This window comes from Artemia franciscana, chromosome 3 (assembly GCF_032884065.1).
Source record: "Artemia franciscana chromosome 3, ASM3288406v1, whole genome shotgun sequence".
Taxonomy (NCBI): domain Eukaryota; kingdom Metazoa; phylum Arthropoda; class Branchiopoda; order Anostraca; family Artemiidae; genus Artemia; species Artemia franciscana.
This window is the reverse complement of record NC_088865.1, coordinates 49,551,718-49,566,356: the sequence shown is the minus strand read 5'-3', so window position 1 is coordinate 49,566,356 and position 14,639 is coordinate 49,551,718. Positions and strand designations below refer to the sequence as shown.

The 14,639-nt window shown below is 33.8% G+C and overlaps 1 protein-coding gene across 1 annotated transcript in view; it reads right to left on the bottom strand.

The window, feature by feature from the left end:
• Positions 1–528: 528 nt before the first annotated feature.
• Positions 529–14,639, bottom strand: part of LOC136025365 (anoctamin-5-like) — a 92,400-nt gene continuing 78,289 nt past the window's right edge. Inside the window, exons 13-16 of the mRNA XM_065701320.1 lie at positions 11,753–11,922; positions 6,177–6,322; positions 3,039–3,244; positions 529–652 (exon numbers count right to left, since the gene is read on the bottom strand). Of these exons, the coding sequence (XP_065557392.1) occupies positions 545–652; positions 3,039–3,244; positions 6,177–6,322; positions 11,753–11,922 (630 nt within the window). The 3' untranslated portion in view covers positions 529–544. The remainder of the gene's footprint in view (positions 653–3,038; positions 3,245–6,176; positions 6,323–11,752; positions 11,923–14,639) is intronic.

Sequence of the window (14,639 nt, the reverse complement as noted above, 5' to 3'; positions counted from 1 at the left end):
ATCTTAGTTTTAACACGATTTTGGAAGAAACCAAATTTCAGCTGGGGGGGGGGAGAACTGGGGTCGGGGGGACTGAAGTCTGAGAGGGACAGTTGATCCCTGCCCCACGGAAAATTACGCCCTTGCAGAAGCACAAGGACCCATTCAAATTAATTTCCCGAGTGTGTCTCCCAATTGAGCCGACTGTCAAATCCGTAAATTTTGTAAAACAAGACCTTAACAAAAAATAAAAAAAACAACGGTATTATAGGCCATATGCCACAAACCTTAGCCTGAAAAACCTGTTTTTCCATTTATACAATAGATGTTTGAACCAATGAGAACTAGAGGGAATGGAATCCACCAATAAGACGTTTCTCATGCAACCTAGTTCATGTTGATTCGCTATTAATTTTTTTATTTGCAACTGCAAAAGGCATGTAAAAGAGACTACTACGGATTAGGCCTAGCGTAGAAAGGCATACTCCTTCAGTCCTTTCGAGTGGTAAAAAATAAAATAAAAAAAAACACTAAGACAAAAAAAAGTTATTACGGTCTAATAATATTACTTACACGATAATGTACTTCTGATGTATCCGTCATTATCAAAATCATTTGTGTAGTAATACACAATTCTAGGTATGAATTCACTCGTGTAAGCGATGACAAATGCCTGTAACAAAACAGTTAATTATAGGAAGAGCAACAAGAAACATTAAGACAGAAAAAACTAAATTGAAGGAAACGGCTTACCAAAATATGTTTTAAAAATGGTTAGATGACAGGTTCTAAATAAACCAACATTTACACATGAAAATTAAGGCGAAGTTGAAAATTAGGCCAAATCAGGCATTCTTATTGAGATCGAAATAAATACGAGCATCCAATGTTCGTCTTTTTTATGTGACAATATTTGAAATTTCAACAATTTCTTTGAAAGTCAGTAATATGAGGGAATCTGGCAATATGTTACTCTAACAGAAATTAAGCACAAAGTTGAAAAGTTTTATATTAAAAAACGAGGTATAAAAAGAAGTTTAGCATCATTAAACAAAACAGCGAGAATTATTTTGCAAAGAGAGTTTTTAAAAATTAAAACAGTTTTCAATTAAAATTTTCACTCCATAAAAAGCTCCCAAAACATTGAAAAATATATGTATAAATATTTTCTCTTTTTGAAGCACGTTTTGGGTGTACAAAAAAATACATAAAAAATAAAAACAAAAAAAGGGCATAAATAAAACTCACATATTAATAAACTCCAAGGAGGTTAATAACTTGCGAGGTTATTAAGACGCGAGTTATATTTATGTGTTTGTTTTGTTCTTATTTCTTATGTATTTTTTTCCCTCGTTTTTTCTATATATGTTACATTTAATTTAATATAACTTTGACTTTTTTTTTGTTGATAAGGACTCCCCGATGTCGAGTCAAAATATCCGTTATTTAAAGCTTTTTTTTTTCTCCACTGTTTTTTTTAAATCATATCCGTTTTATCTCCTTTAGATTCAGTAAATGGGAAAGCAGTGTGGTCTAAGAAATTACTTATTTGTGACTAATTCTGCTGACCTCGGACCGTTGGAAGGAAGTAGTGACAAACAGCACAACAAACTCAGGGACCTGGCACTTTGGATTACCACTAGACATCAATTTAGTAACCCTGCTTAAGTGACACACATGTTTCTTTTCCTTCTGAAAGTTTGTTCTGCCACAATTTTTTTCCTTTTTATTGTTTTCGTCTAAACTGACGTATTTGGATAACTTAAGTTATGCCACCCTAGTTTCTTGGAGCTTGTAACCGGTTTAGTAATCCAACGAAAATCCCTTTTACAGTAATCCTTTTAGTATTCCAACAATAAAAAATCCCATTGTAAAATTTGCAAAATTAAAAGCTTTCTTTTTATGAATGATCTGTTCATTTTGCGCTGTAGTTCCAAATAGTTGCTGATTTCAAAATCTAATATGTCCATTTATTTTTTCGTTTTGCTTCGTAAGATTTTGTATAATTTAGATATCGGAGAGCTTATTTTTCTATTTTCTCGAAATTGAAGTTACTTTTATAGGCATGGTTCGCTTTGATAGAGTCCATGCAAGCAAATGCAAGCGAATAAAAATATCTTATAGTTTATAAAACAGCTAGATACACTGAAGTCTGAATGATTCCTTGCCAGATGTCTATGTTCGGCAGTGTTGTTTTTCACCAAATCCATTACTATACCTAACTGCGCTACAATTTATTATTTGTTCACCTTTACGCATCACTTTTAGTCCGTCCATCTACGGCCAAGGAAAGAGGGCGTCTTGGAATGGGGGGAAAAGAGGTCCTAAGGAAGTATTTAATGAGGATTGGAACCAACTATAGCGATTTATCACTATTTCTATGGATTTTTTATGTTGACTAAACAAACAATCACTAAATCAGCACATAAATTACTAGACTATTGAAGAATATTACTAAATCAATCAAAAAATTACTAGAATCTAGTGATTTTTTTTCTCACCGGATGCAAACCCTGCGTCTATCTGATTCTCTTTGATTATACTATGACTTTGACTATGACTATACTATGACTATACTATACTTTGACTATACTATACTATACTATATTTGACTAAATGCTATATATCAATAGATCCAAAGTAGTTTTGGGCTAGTTTGGCTAATTTATCAGACCTCATTTTTGTTATTTTCTTTTTTTTAAATTAATCATCCGATTTGACTATTTTTTAATAGTATCATTAGAAAAATACAGTTTGACCAGCACGATTGTTAAAAGCTAATCCAACAGTGACGTCAAGTGGGTGAAAATTATCTTTTTTGGGGCAGTTTCGTCTGAAAAATTGGAAAAATGACAAAATTGTCCCCTTAGACATTGAAAAATATTTTGTCCCCTCCTAAATTTGTTTTAATTAACGCCACAGTAGATCAACTTAGTTGTAGATGGGTAGCCTAGTGTAGCTCAACTGGTATTCTGTGACAGATTTTTCTGCTAGAAACCGTTAAACTCAATTTAATAGATGCTGATTTACATACTAGCAAATTCAAAAAGACGTCTTACGTTTACAATGACAGCGAGGTAGGTTAAGCTCTTAATAACCTCTTGCCAGATGCCCATGTCCGCTATACGTATGGGTACAGGTCGTCGAAATTGTGCCACTAGTTTGAATGCATCCACTCGGATCTCTATAATGCAATTGATCAAAGCAAACAGTGGTGCCAAGGGAAATGCGGCAACAAAAAGTGTAACGAACCCATACTGAGCAGCTGAAAAAAACAAAGAAAAACTGTAATTTGGTTTCAGTCTTTTCGAGGAGACTGAATGATAAAAGAAAACAAATTTTGTTTGGCAATTTCGTTCACCCGAATATAGTTAATCCGTTAATTTTCTTCGGAATATAGAATTCGGAATATGAAATTCGGAATATAGGATTTGGGGAAGGGGGCCGGGACCCAAAAACCTCCTGTAGCGCAATTCCCTCAGTTGTTTTTTCATTATTTTATATTTGGTTACCGATTACCTTAGCAACTATGCAGCTGAGCACGTGCGTCAGAATCTAGTGCAAAAAAGGGGGGGGGCATTGTTTTATGTGTATGGTAGTCTAGAAAATAAAGAATAAAAAAGAGCAGGTGAATCGTCTTAAGAAATTAAGAGAATAAGGAGGAGCAACAAGAATCAAGAGGTAATTGGAGGAGCAGGCTCAAGCCCTCTTCACTTGCATATGTGCCTGTAATTGCTTAGATGAGATACCAAGTAACATAAAAACATGCTGAGCAATTATTAAGACCTTTGATGAGACTACTGCTGTCCAAAATTGGCATTAAAACAGACGAATGTGCGACATATCAACAGTAAAGATGTTCAACAGTAAATAGTAAAGCGACAGTAAAGATGTTCAACAGTAAACAATAAAGTGACAGTAAAGATGTTCAACAGTAAAAAGTAAAGCGACAGTAAATATGTTTCAAAGACTGTTTAATTTACTATGCCGTTTAAATTTTATAATTTAATTTATATTTATTAATATCAATTATGTCCAAAAAACTCAACCCAACTACATCCCCTCCAAATGCCAGAGCATGACATGGAGGGGGAATAATAAAAACATCCACAAAAAAGTTACTCTTACCTCAAAAGGGGTTTAAAAAAAAACAAAAAACATATATTTCAAAAAACATGATTACAACATCTTTTACCCTGATACCCTTAGCTTAACACTCAACTCATTCCTTAACTCAATTCAATCAATAATATCAATCAATTCAAAAAAAAAAATTCAATCTTTCATTAAAATAAAAGAATAGTAATGCTAATACTCATGATTTAATACCATTTTATCAACTCAATATCCTATCAAATCGAAAGAAATTATATATCCAGCAATAGAGTATTGTACATGATTCACAGTTCATATTCCTATAGAATACACGCTGTAGGAAATTATATTTTTAATATGGTTCTATCACGAGGAAATAGTATGATTCTGGGAAGAGGTTGGATATTAGAATGTAACTCCACCCAAAAAGAGAGGAAAAACGAAACCGGAAAAGAAAAACATGTATAGTAGAAAATACATATAACAAAGATTTTGACAAATTAATCAGTAGCAAAAGTTAAAAAGTGATTCCTTTAGCTTTATTCGTGCAGTAAATAATACGTGCTTAAAATATTTTTAAGCAAATAATAAAGTAAATAATAAAATAAAGTAAAATAATAAACAATAAAATAAGGTAAATAATACGGGGTTAAAACCCTTGCAGTAAATATATTTGCAGTAAGTAGACTTTTTTTCACGATTGCCTATTCCACAGAATCAAATAATATGTCTTTTTGGAATATTTTTTCAGCAATTTGTAGGGGATCTTTCTTTAGGAAGCAAGCCTCCATCCGTTGTGGCTTTTTTGTACCGACGAACTGGTCATCTTCCTAATTTTTTTAGCAACCGCAGCCGATATTATTTGGTATACATCTGTAAACTCGCAGTAAAATTAGGGAAAATATAAAAATATTGGTAAAACTGAAAACAAAAATCGTGGTACTTTGAAAACCAGTTTTAGGACTTCAAGTTTTCACAGATGGGTCTGATACAATTGGGGTGTGTATATCCTTTTTCTTATATGTAACACTTCTCTATGGGTTTCAGAACTTTGAACATATCAATTTTACGGATGGTTATCAATACTCATATAATGAAACTGAAATAAGTGGGGTAGGACAGTGGCAGGGTTTGAGGAGGTCTATCTTTCTATGAAGAAAAATTTTTAATTATGGAAAATATTGCCTTATAGCAAATATACAATTAGTAAATATATATATTTTGATAAGATTTCTTGTGGTTCAACCCATTAACCCCAAGGCCAAGCCACTAGCATTAGGATGTTAAATTCCTGTTGATGAATGCTTCTATACTAGTACCATAGTGTTGCTCCATCAGCACCGTCCATGCTATGGACCATGCTCTCCAGGACTTTCTTAACTTTCCTCAAAGTTCCGTTGAAGTTTGAATGTCCAGTAAAATTAAAACTAATTCACTTAGTTTAATCCACTATATATATTCCAGAGCTAGGTATCTTAGATCTTCCAGAGCCTTGACTTTAGATGGCTCTGGTTCCCGAAATTAACAAGCTGCTAAACCGAGTTTAAATTGTAAGGAGCACCGACCCGGAGTACGAAAGCTCGGACTTAGTAAGAACCTTATTAATATAAGAAAAATTTGACCTAAAATAAAACAAAAGAAATGAAGCTTAGGACCAGCCATAGTTTCATTGGACCCACCACATTAACAAAAAATAGTATTAGTCCCGAAATTAGCAAAAACTAGCATTAGTCTCGAAATTAACACGCTACTTAACCGAGTTTAAATGGCAAGGAGCACCGACCCGGGTATGAAAGCTATGAATTAGTGAGAACCTTAATAATATAAGAAAAGTTTGGCCTAAGATAAAAAAACGAAGGCTAGGAAAAGAGAACCAAAAAGAGAAACAGTAAGGGAAAATGAATCAAAAGGAAACACCAATACATAAACAATTAATTAATGGCCGCAGAAGTTTTTAACACATTGATGATAAAAGGTAGAATAGCTTCCTTCATATATTTTAATTAAACAAAGTTACGCATTAGTCAAACTCTGAAATATTAGCTGGGACAGAGTGAGGACATGGTTTAAGGGGAGCAAAGATATTAAAAAGAGGGTCTTACCCAATTCTAAGTATTCACTTTGTAGCATATCACGGGATGCTGGTTTCAATAGTAAATCTTTTTCCCATTGTGGAAGCCCTTTTGCATTTTCTTTTTGCATTTCACTATTCTTCGCTCGTTTCAATTTCCATGAGTTCTGTATAAACCTGTAATCAATGGTTTGTTTTAAAATTCTATTTTATGTCTTGGAAATTATACTATTAATACTTTACTTAATGAAAAAGAGTCACACAAGTCATTTTAACAATATTGACTCGATATGATTTTCATAAACTGTTTAGATTCTAGAATTGAAACGCTTGCTTGACTCGGATTCTTATATCTTTTAAGAATATACCTTAAAAGTAATACGTGAAATTAATAAAATTAAAATGGACTATGAATATAATTATAATAACCATTTGACTAGATTAAACACAAAACACCTAAAATCCCTTATTGTGGGTGTAACGATAGTTCGACTAAGTGACTTAAGTTACAAATAAATAAGTATGGAAAGTTTACTTCAGGTAATCCATCTTGCGAATAAAAAAGTTTTCGTTCTTTTTACGCGCTTACGTTTTCGAAGAGACTCAAATTTTGCTTCAAGTTTCATAAGTGAAGTAAAATTTAACTTTTTATTCTGTTTATTGGTTTAAAATTTCACAGAGGCACAAATCATGCAAAAGAAGTAAGTTTAATGACCTCCCCTTCTGGCATAAGCTAACAGAATAAAATGACTAGCTTAAGAAAGCATCCTACACATGCTAACTAAGGAAATCAAAGCACACAGTAAAGCTGCGACACAGGGCGGTCATTCCTTTAGCACCTTCAAACATCTGGGGATTGAAGTACTAAATTTTTTGAGAATGACAGAACTTTATCAAAGTAAACCAGGTGACATAAAAATCGATAGTAAAGAAAATACTACAAGTAATAACCAAGTTGTCCTTGGAGATCTGACGAAGTCTGTTTTAGGGTCTAATCTCATTACTTATATACATTACTACCCTTGTCTTAACTCTCTTCATACGTTACTACCGCAACAATATATATTTATAGTTAACCACTTAAATAGGGAACATGGCATCATTGTTTGTTTTGCCTTGCTTTGTTTGTTTTTTGTTTGTCATTGTTTGTTTTGCTTTATACCCCTATGGGATAGAAACAGAAGACTAGTGTCAGCCTACGGGTTAGATGAGCCTCAAACCTTGGCTGAAAAGCGTCGTGGTTGCTGTTTTTCTAAGCTTGATAGAACAAATAGCCTCCATCCTGCTATGTGTTAATAGAAATATTGAATTTATTCTTTGTAGTATAGATTTTTTTTGTGGGTATGTTGTTCTTTTTTTTTTTTTGTCTTCTCATCTACTCCATATTAAACCTTTGTGGTGTTTTGGGGCAATAAACACATTTATTCGATAAACTGGTAATAAACGAACTTGAATTTGACTTTTTTTTATAAGGATCTCTTTCTTTCAATTCTTTTTTTATTTCTTATTTCAGTGACAGATCATAAAAAATGATACTGAATTAGAAAGTGGATGAAATTTTATGAGCCATTTAACTAGCTTCAGCTCAAAATAACTAAAAGGCATTGCTCAGGGTGCAAGAATGGGATTTTGAAAAATATGGCGAAAATAATTAACTATTCAAATAAACAATCAATGAAGATGAAGAGAAATTTCAGCTAGCCAGAATTTTGATCCAATGGATAACTTCAGAAGCCTAGTAGCATGTTTCATTAGCCTTTTAATCAGTCTTAACTAAACTTGTATTTTTTTTGGCATACATTATAACTATAAAATTGTATTATACAAAATATTGTTAAAATAAAATAACTTAAATACTATAACTTAAATGTTATACTAACTTTAATATTGTTGAAATAAAGTTTAAATTTAAAAACTAAAAATATTATATTTAAACAATATAATCTTGCTCGTAGTTTTTGGGAAAGTTTGTAAATTTATGGTTTGATGGTTAGTTGCAAGCTTGCAAACCATTGGAAAATTAGTTACAAGTTTATGTCAACTTACCCGTCAAATTTATGGTTTGACGGTTGAGCCTCGTTCACAATGAAACTTAACTAATACCAAGACTTAACTACCGCTGATTTGAGTCAATTAGATTTTTTTTAATATTCTGAATACCTAACATAAGCTAAGGCATTTCCAACACTCTGGAACTAACTGTAAAATTCCATTAAACGTAAGGATTGATATTAAAGAGAATCTAATAAGCAATTAAAATTGCAGTTTGGACTGTTTAAAATTTGAAATTAAAAAATTCAGCAGCTTTTTCTTAAATTGAGGAGGCTGATTCCCCTCGCCTTTGATTGACCAGGGTTGATCAACATTTTATTTAGCAGAATAATCCCACAGCATAAAGGATTGTACATAGTACACTTCGGCCCGATTCGCATTAAATTTGCGTCTATTTTTTTTATTGCTCGTTTGCCCGTTTACCTTTACTACTCGTTTTGGTGACATAGAAGCCGCTTCTGCTGAACAACTTTCAAATCTTAGCCCATCAATTATGTCTGATATTAAGTCTAGGAGAAAATAAGTTTTCGCACATGTTTCTGAGAAAGTTTGTAAAGGTTGGTGTATGCTGGTTGTTTGGAGACTTCCAACCAGTGTTTCCTTTCGGCAGGGTCCAGAAAGAAGTATGCAAGCCCAAAAATAAGTAGATTAGAAGTAGATACGGTTTAGAAAAAGTAGAAAATAAGTAGTTATGCATAGATTATTTGAAGAATTTGGATGAGAAATTGGACTTTCTGAGACTCACATAAGGCATATTTCAGATAAATGATTTTAATTGTAAAACCGGCACAAAAATAGAGAGGGATAGTATCTGATAAAAAAAATGGCTAGCTAAGCCAAAGTGATCAGACCGAAAAACTTGAACCTCCAAAAATAAATAGAAAGTAAGTAGATGCCTTCAAAATAAGTAGAAAGTAAGTAGACAAGTAGATTTAATATTTGAAAGAAGAAAAATCCAAAAATAAGTAGAAAGTAAGTAGATGCCTCCAAAAATAAGTAGAAAGTAGGTAAATAAGTAGATTTAAAATTTGGAAGAAGAAAAATCTAAAAATAAGTATTCTACTGCCAAATAAGTAGCCACATCTGCCATAACTACCACATCTCACTGGCCAAATAACTGGGATGTGGCCAAATAACTGCCACATCCCAGTCCATCAATTGCGTCCTACGTTATGTAAACACGTAAATTACTTATCCCGTATTCTGGTTCGTTGTAAGCGTGCATATAATGGTTATGTCCTTACAAAGCTTTATAGTACTACTACTACTACTAACAACTCACTGCAGCACACCAGGCCGCCAGAGGCCAACACAGCTACGTACGCTCCTTCTCGATCCCAATCTATTTAAAGACTCCCGTTTTACAACCTCCCAGGAAGTTCTCATTTCCTTTAAATCTTTCTTTATGACACCCCTCCAGCCTAGATGAGGACGACCAGCTCTCTGTTTAGCCCTAGACGGTTGGCCAAAAAGAACAATCTTCGGCAATCTGTCATCCTTCATCCGTAGAACGTTTCCTAGCCATGTCAACCTTTCTTTCATTATAGCCCTAGAAAACGGGATTGAACCACATTTTTCGTACAGCCTATTGTTTGAAATACGGTCAGTCAGCCGGGTACCCAGAAAAATCCGTAGGCAATTTCTCTCGAAAATATCTCGTAAATCTCCATCCGCTTTTCGGAGCGCCATGCTTCAAAGCAGTAATTAACCACTATCATCACTGTACCTTCAATATTCTAATCTTGGTTTGCAGACTTATCTTCCTATTCTTCCAAACTTTTTTTAACTGTGGAAAACACCCTGAGCCTTGGCTGTTCTACTTTTAACATCTTCACTGCTCCCACCATCTTTGCTAATAGTACTACCAAGATAAGTGAAGCTGTTCACCTGATCAATCTTTTCGTTACCCAACGTCACGTTTCATCTTCACTTATTCCTAGCCTTAGTGACTTAATCTTCTTAACATTAATTTTCAAACCTATTCTAGCACATTGAAATCGTATAACATTTAAGTGTTTATTCATTTTGCTCCCACTTTCATCTAGGATACTTAAAACATCAGCATAATCTAAGTCCAGGAGAGCTTTTCCTCCCCATTTGTTTCGGTGGTCTCCCATTACCTTTCCTGTGCTCCTTAAGATAATTCCACACAATAATCCATATAAAGGGGGATAGAAACAGCTCTGCTTAACCCCTGATTCAATACAAAACCAACTGCGAGCCTCATTTCCTACCCTAACCGCAGCAGTGTTATTCTCGTACATAGCACTAATCACTTTAATGTGTTTGGTTGGAATACCATACAAGAATATGACCTTTGCTAAAGCTTTTCCATCAACAGAATAAAATGCTTGCTCATAATCTATAAAACTGAGGACCAAACGTCCTTGAAAGCTAAAGTGTTTCTCAAATATTAAGGAGTGAAAATTTGGTCGACACATCCTCAACCTTTTCTAAAACCGCACTGTTCTCCTCTTAAAACATTGTCTACAGCATCTCTCAGTCTAAGAAGTATAACATTAGAAAGTTATTTGGTATCTAAGGAGACCAGACTAATGCTTCAATAATTAAGACACTCACCCTTATCACCTTTCTTATACAGTGGTTTAATTATGGTTTTCCTAAAATCGTTAGGTACTTCCCTTTTTTCAAAAATCATATTCATAATTTTCAGTAACTTATTTACAACATCAAAGCCACTATATTTAAGTAACTCATTCACCGCACTACCAGTACCTGGAGCCTCAATATTTTTTAATCCTTTTAGTACTGTCACTAATTCTTCCTCACAAAGCTTTATTGCCATTAAGTAGTGTCTCAAATTGGGGCAGATCCCCTTTTAGGAACATTCTGGCAAAAAAGGATAAACACTCAGTTTTTTCGATAGTCTTCAAGTATAGGAAAATTATTTCGAACCTCACCCCGGGGATGTAATAGCGTTTCAGAAATAACATAATACGGTGGATCCTTTTGAAGGGGTTGGATTGGTTTTAGTGCTCATTGGATAACTACATTCGATACTGAAACGTTTCAACAAAAAAATGAAGGGGCTTCCTGAAAGAAAAACCAGTCTTGGGCACACGCATAGTTAAAAACGGTCTTGTTTGCAGGATTAATCTTTTTTTATTTGATAAACAATTTTTCTTTATCAATTCCTTTTCATTCTTCTTTCTTTTTTTAGTAAGATATTTTGCTGACCGTATTTTCGGACACTTTTCCCACGGCTTTAAATACCAACCTGTCTTCATCGAATTGGCTTTATTTATCTCTTCTTTGTAATAAATAGGTAATCCGTGAATAAATCTTTCCGTAACTCCATATCTAGCCTATAAATCCGGCTTATAACCTATAATTTTAAGTCTATAAATCCAGCCACCAATCTACAGCCAAAATAATTAGAAACGGTTTTCTTTGCAATAAATAGGAAAGCCGTATATAGATCTTTCCGTAAGTCTATTTCTAGCCTATACATCTCGCCTACAGCCTATAAGTTTATAAGTCTATAAATCCAGAAATCAATCTACAGCCAAAATAATTAGAGTCGGTTAAGCTTACGGCAAAAGAATTTCAAGGAAATTATTTAATAGTTGTTTTCCAACCATTATTATCGCCAATTGAATGAATATTTCAGAAAGACAACCAGCGGGATCACATTGATCTGTTCTTAATCTTGAAACTATGTCCGCTTTGGTAGCAGGATCACCAGGATAAGTGTAAAATCGTCCCTAAAAAAATTAAATCCGTGTTAGTACTATCAAACAGTTCGTGGTAACGAACTGTAGTAAGGAGCGACCCGGCTCAATAGTAACCAAAAGTCTAAAAAATGGAATTTTGGTACCAATAGCTACATCAAAAGAATTGCATGTTAATGCTGATTTTAAATATATAAGTTTCATCAAGTTTAGTCTTACCCATCAAAAGTTACGAGCCTGAGAAAATTTGCATTATTTTAGAAAATAGGGGGGAACACCCCCTAAAAGTCATAAAATCTTAACTATAATCCCACCATCAGATTCAGCGTATCAGAGAACCCTAAAGTAGAAGTTTAAAGCTCCTATCTACAAAAATGTGGAATTTTATATTTTTTGCCAGAAGGCAGATCACGGATGCGTGTTTATTTGTTTTTGTTTTTTTTTCCCAGGGGTGATCGTATCGACCCAGTTGTCCTAGAATGTTGCGAGAGGGCTCATTCCAACGGAAATGAAAAGTTCAAGTGCCCTTTTTAAGTGACCAAAAAAATTGGAGGGCCCCCTCCCATGCTAATTATTTTCCCAAAGTCAACGGATCAAAATTCTGAGATAGCCATTTTATTCAGCGTAGTCGAAAACCCTTATAACTATGTCTTTGGGGACGAATTACTCCCCCACAGTCCCCGTGGGAGGGGTTACAAGTTCAAAACTTTGATCGGTGCTTACATATAGTAATGGTTATTGGGAAGTGTACAGGCGTTTTCAGGAGGATTTTTTGGCTGGAGGCAGGGGTTGAGAAGAGGGAATATGCTGGGGGAACTTTCCATCGAGGAATTTGTCATGGGGGAAGAAAATTTCCATGAAGGGAGCGCAGGATTTACTAGCATTACTTAAAAAAAAAAAAAAATGGAAAAGTTTTTTTCAGCTGGAAGTAAGCAGCAGCATTAAAACTTAAAACGAAGAGAAATTATTACCCATATGAGGGGCTCACCTCCTCCTAATACCTCGCTCTTTACGCCAAAGTATTTTTAGTAATTTCAACTATTTATTCTACGGCTTTTGTGATTCAGGGGTCATTCTTAATGAATTGGGACAAAATTTAAGCTTTAGTGTAAAGAGCGAGGTACTGACGAGGGGGCGAACCCCCTCATATATGTAATAAAAACATAAGAAAACAAAAGTTCTTTACGTAAGCTAATTTATAAGTTACGTATATCTTTTACTTATAAAAAGATTCGTAAAAAATTAAAAATTCTAGTTGCCTTTTTAATTAACCGAAAATCGGAGGGCAGCTAGGCTTCCTCCCCCACTCTTTTTTTCTCTAAACCATTCGATCAAAATTATGAGAAAGCCATTTAGCCAAAAAAAAAAAAAAAAAAAAAAAAAAAAATATACAAATTTCGTTTTAATTATTCCTCTGCGGAGAGCCAAAATCAAAACATGCATTGATTCAAAAACGTTCAGAAATTAAATAAAAAAAAAACAAATTTTTTAAATGAAAGTAAGGAGCGACATTAAAACTTAAAACGAACAGAAATTACTCCGTATATGAAAGGGGCTTTTCCTTCTCAACGCCCCGCTCTTTACGCTAAAGTTTTTTACTGTTTTAAAATGTAGAGTTAAGAGAAAGAGTCAAACTTTAAGCGTAAAGAGCGGGTCGTTGAGAAGGAAAAGCCCCTTTCATATACGGAGTAATTTCTGTTCGTTTTAAGTTTTAATGTCGCTCCTTACTTTCATTTAAAAAACTAGTTTTTTTATTTGATTTTATTAAGTAGCGGTTAGCGTTTCACAGAAATCATATTTATAGAAGCATTATCATCAGGGTAAGTATAAAATCAGCAGAAGAATCAAAATTAAGACCTTTTAATTTTGCATTCCTATTTCATACAACTTAGTGTAATGTTTACTTGAAATAATACTCGCTTTAGTTTTAGGATTAAATAAACAAAAAAGTTAACTGAAAGTAACAAGCAGCATCAAAGCTTAAAATGACCAGAAATCATTCCGCATATGAGGCGGGATACCCCATTTTGTGAACTCGTTAAGGTAAAGTTTCTTAGTACTTTCTGAAATGTTGTTGTTCCTTTCCAACGACACTTATGCTTCAGCAGTAAAGAGTTAAGCAATAAAATTGGGCCAAAAGTCAAACATAAACGTAAAGAGTCAAAGGTTGAGAAAGAGGCCTTTCTCAGGGCTCTTGTTCAACCCTCCTCAAATAGAGAATAATTTGGGTTCATTTCAAGTTTTAATGTAGCTCTTTACTTTCAATTGAAAAACTTTTGTTTCACTTTTAAATCATGCCCATGCCTAACCAAGATATTATGTGGCCTACCGGTCCCATAAACCAATAATTTCTTGCTGTTAAGTTTTATTTATCCAAAATGATAAATTGAATGATAGCGTTTCGCTTTTCAGTTTACATGCTTAAGACTTAAAACACTGGATTGTGATTTAAATTTTGAACAAAAATATATGTTTATTCAAATTTACAATGATCATTAGCTTTGTTAAATGAATTCGTTTCACCTCTGTGCCGGTAGGCACGTGAATATAATATTTTTTGCGACATAGAAAAAGATTGTATCAATGGGAGGGGCACTATTACCCACCTGCACCAATAATAAAGGCGTAAATCAAGTATATTCCCAGGAATTATGAGGTATTAGATATCAATCTATAAATGAAGCTTTAGAAGCTTTCAATTTATAAACGAAGCTTTAGAGTAAAAGTCAGTAAGGTTTTCCTGCAATACG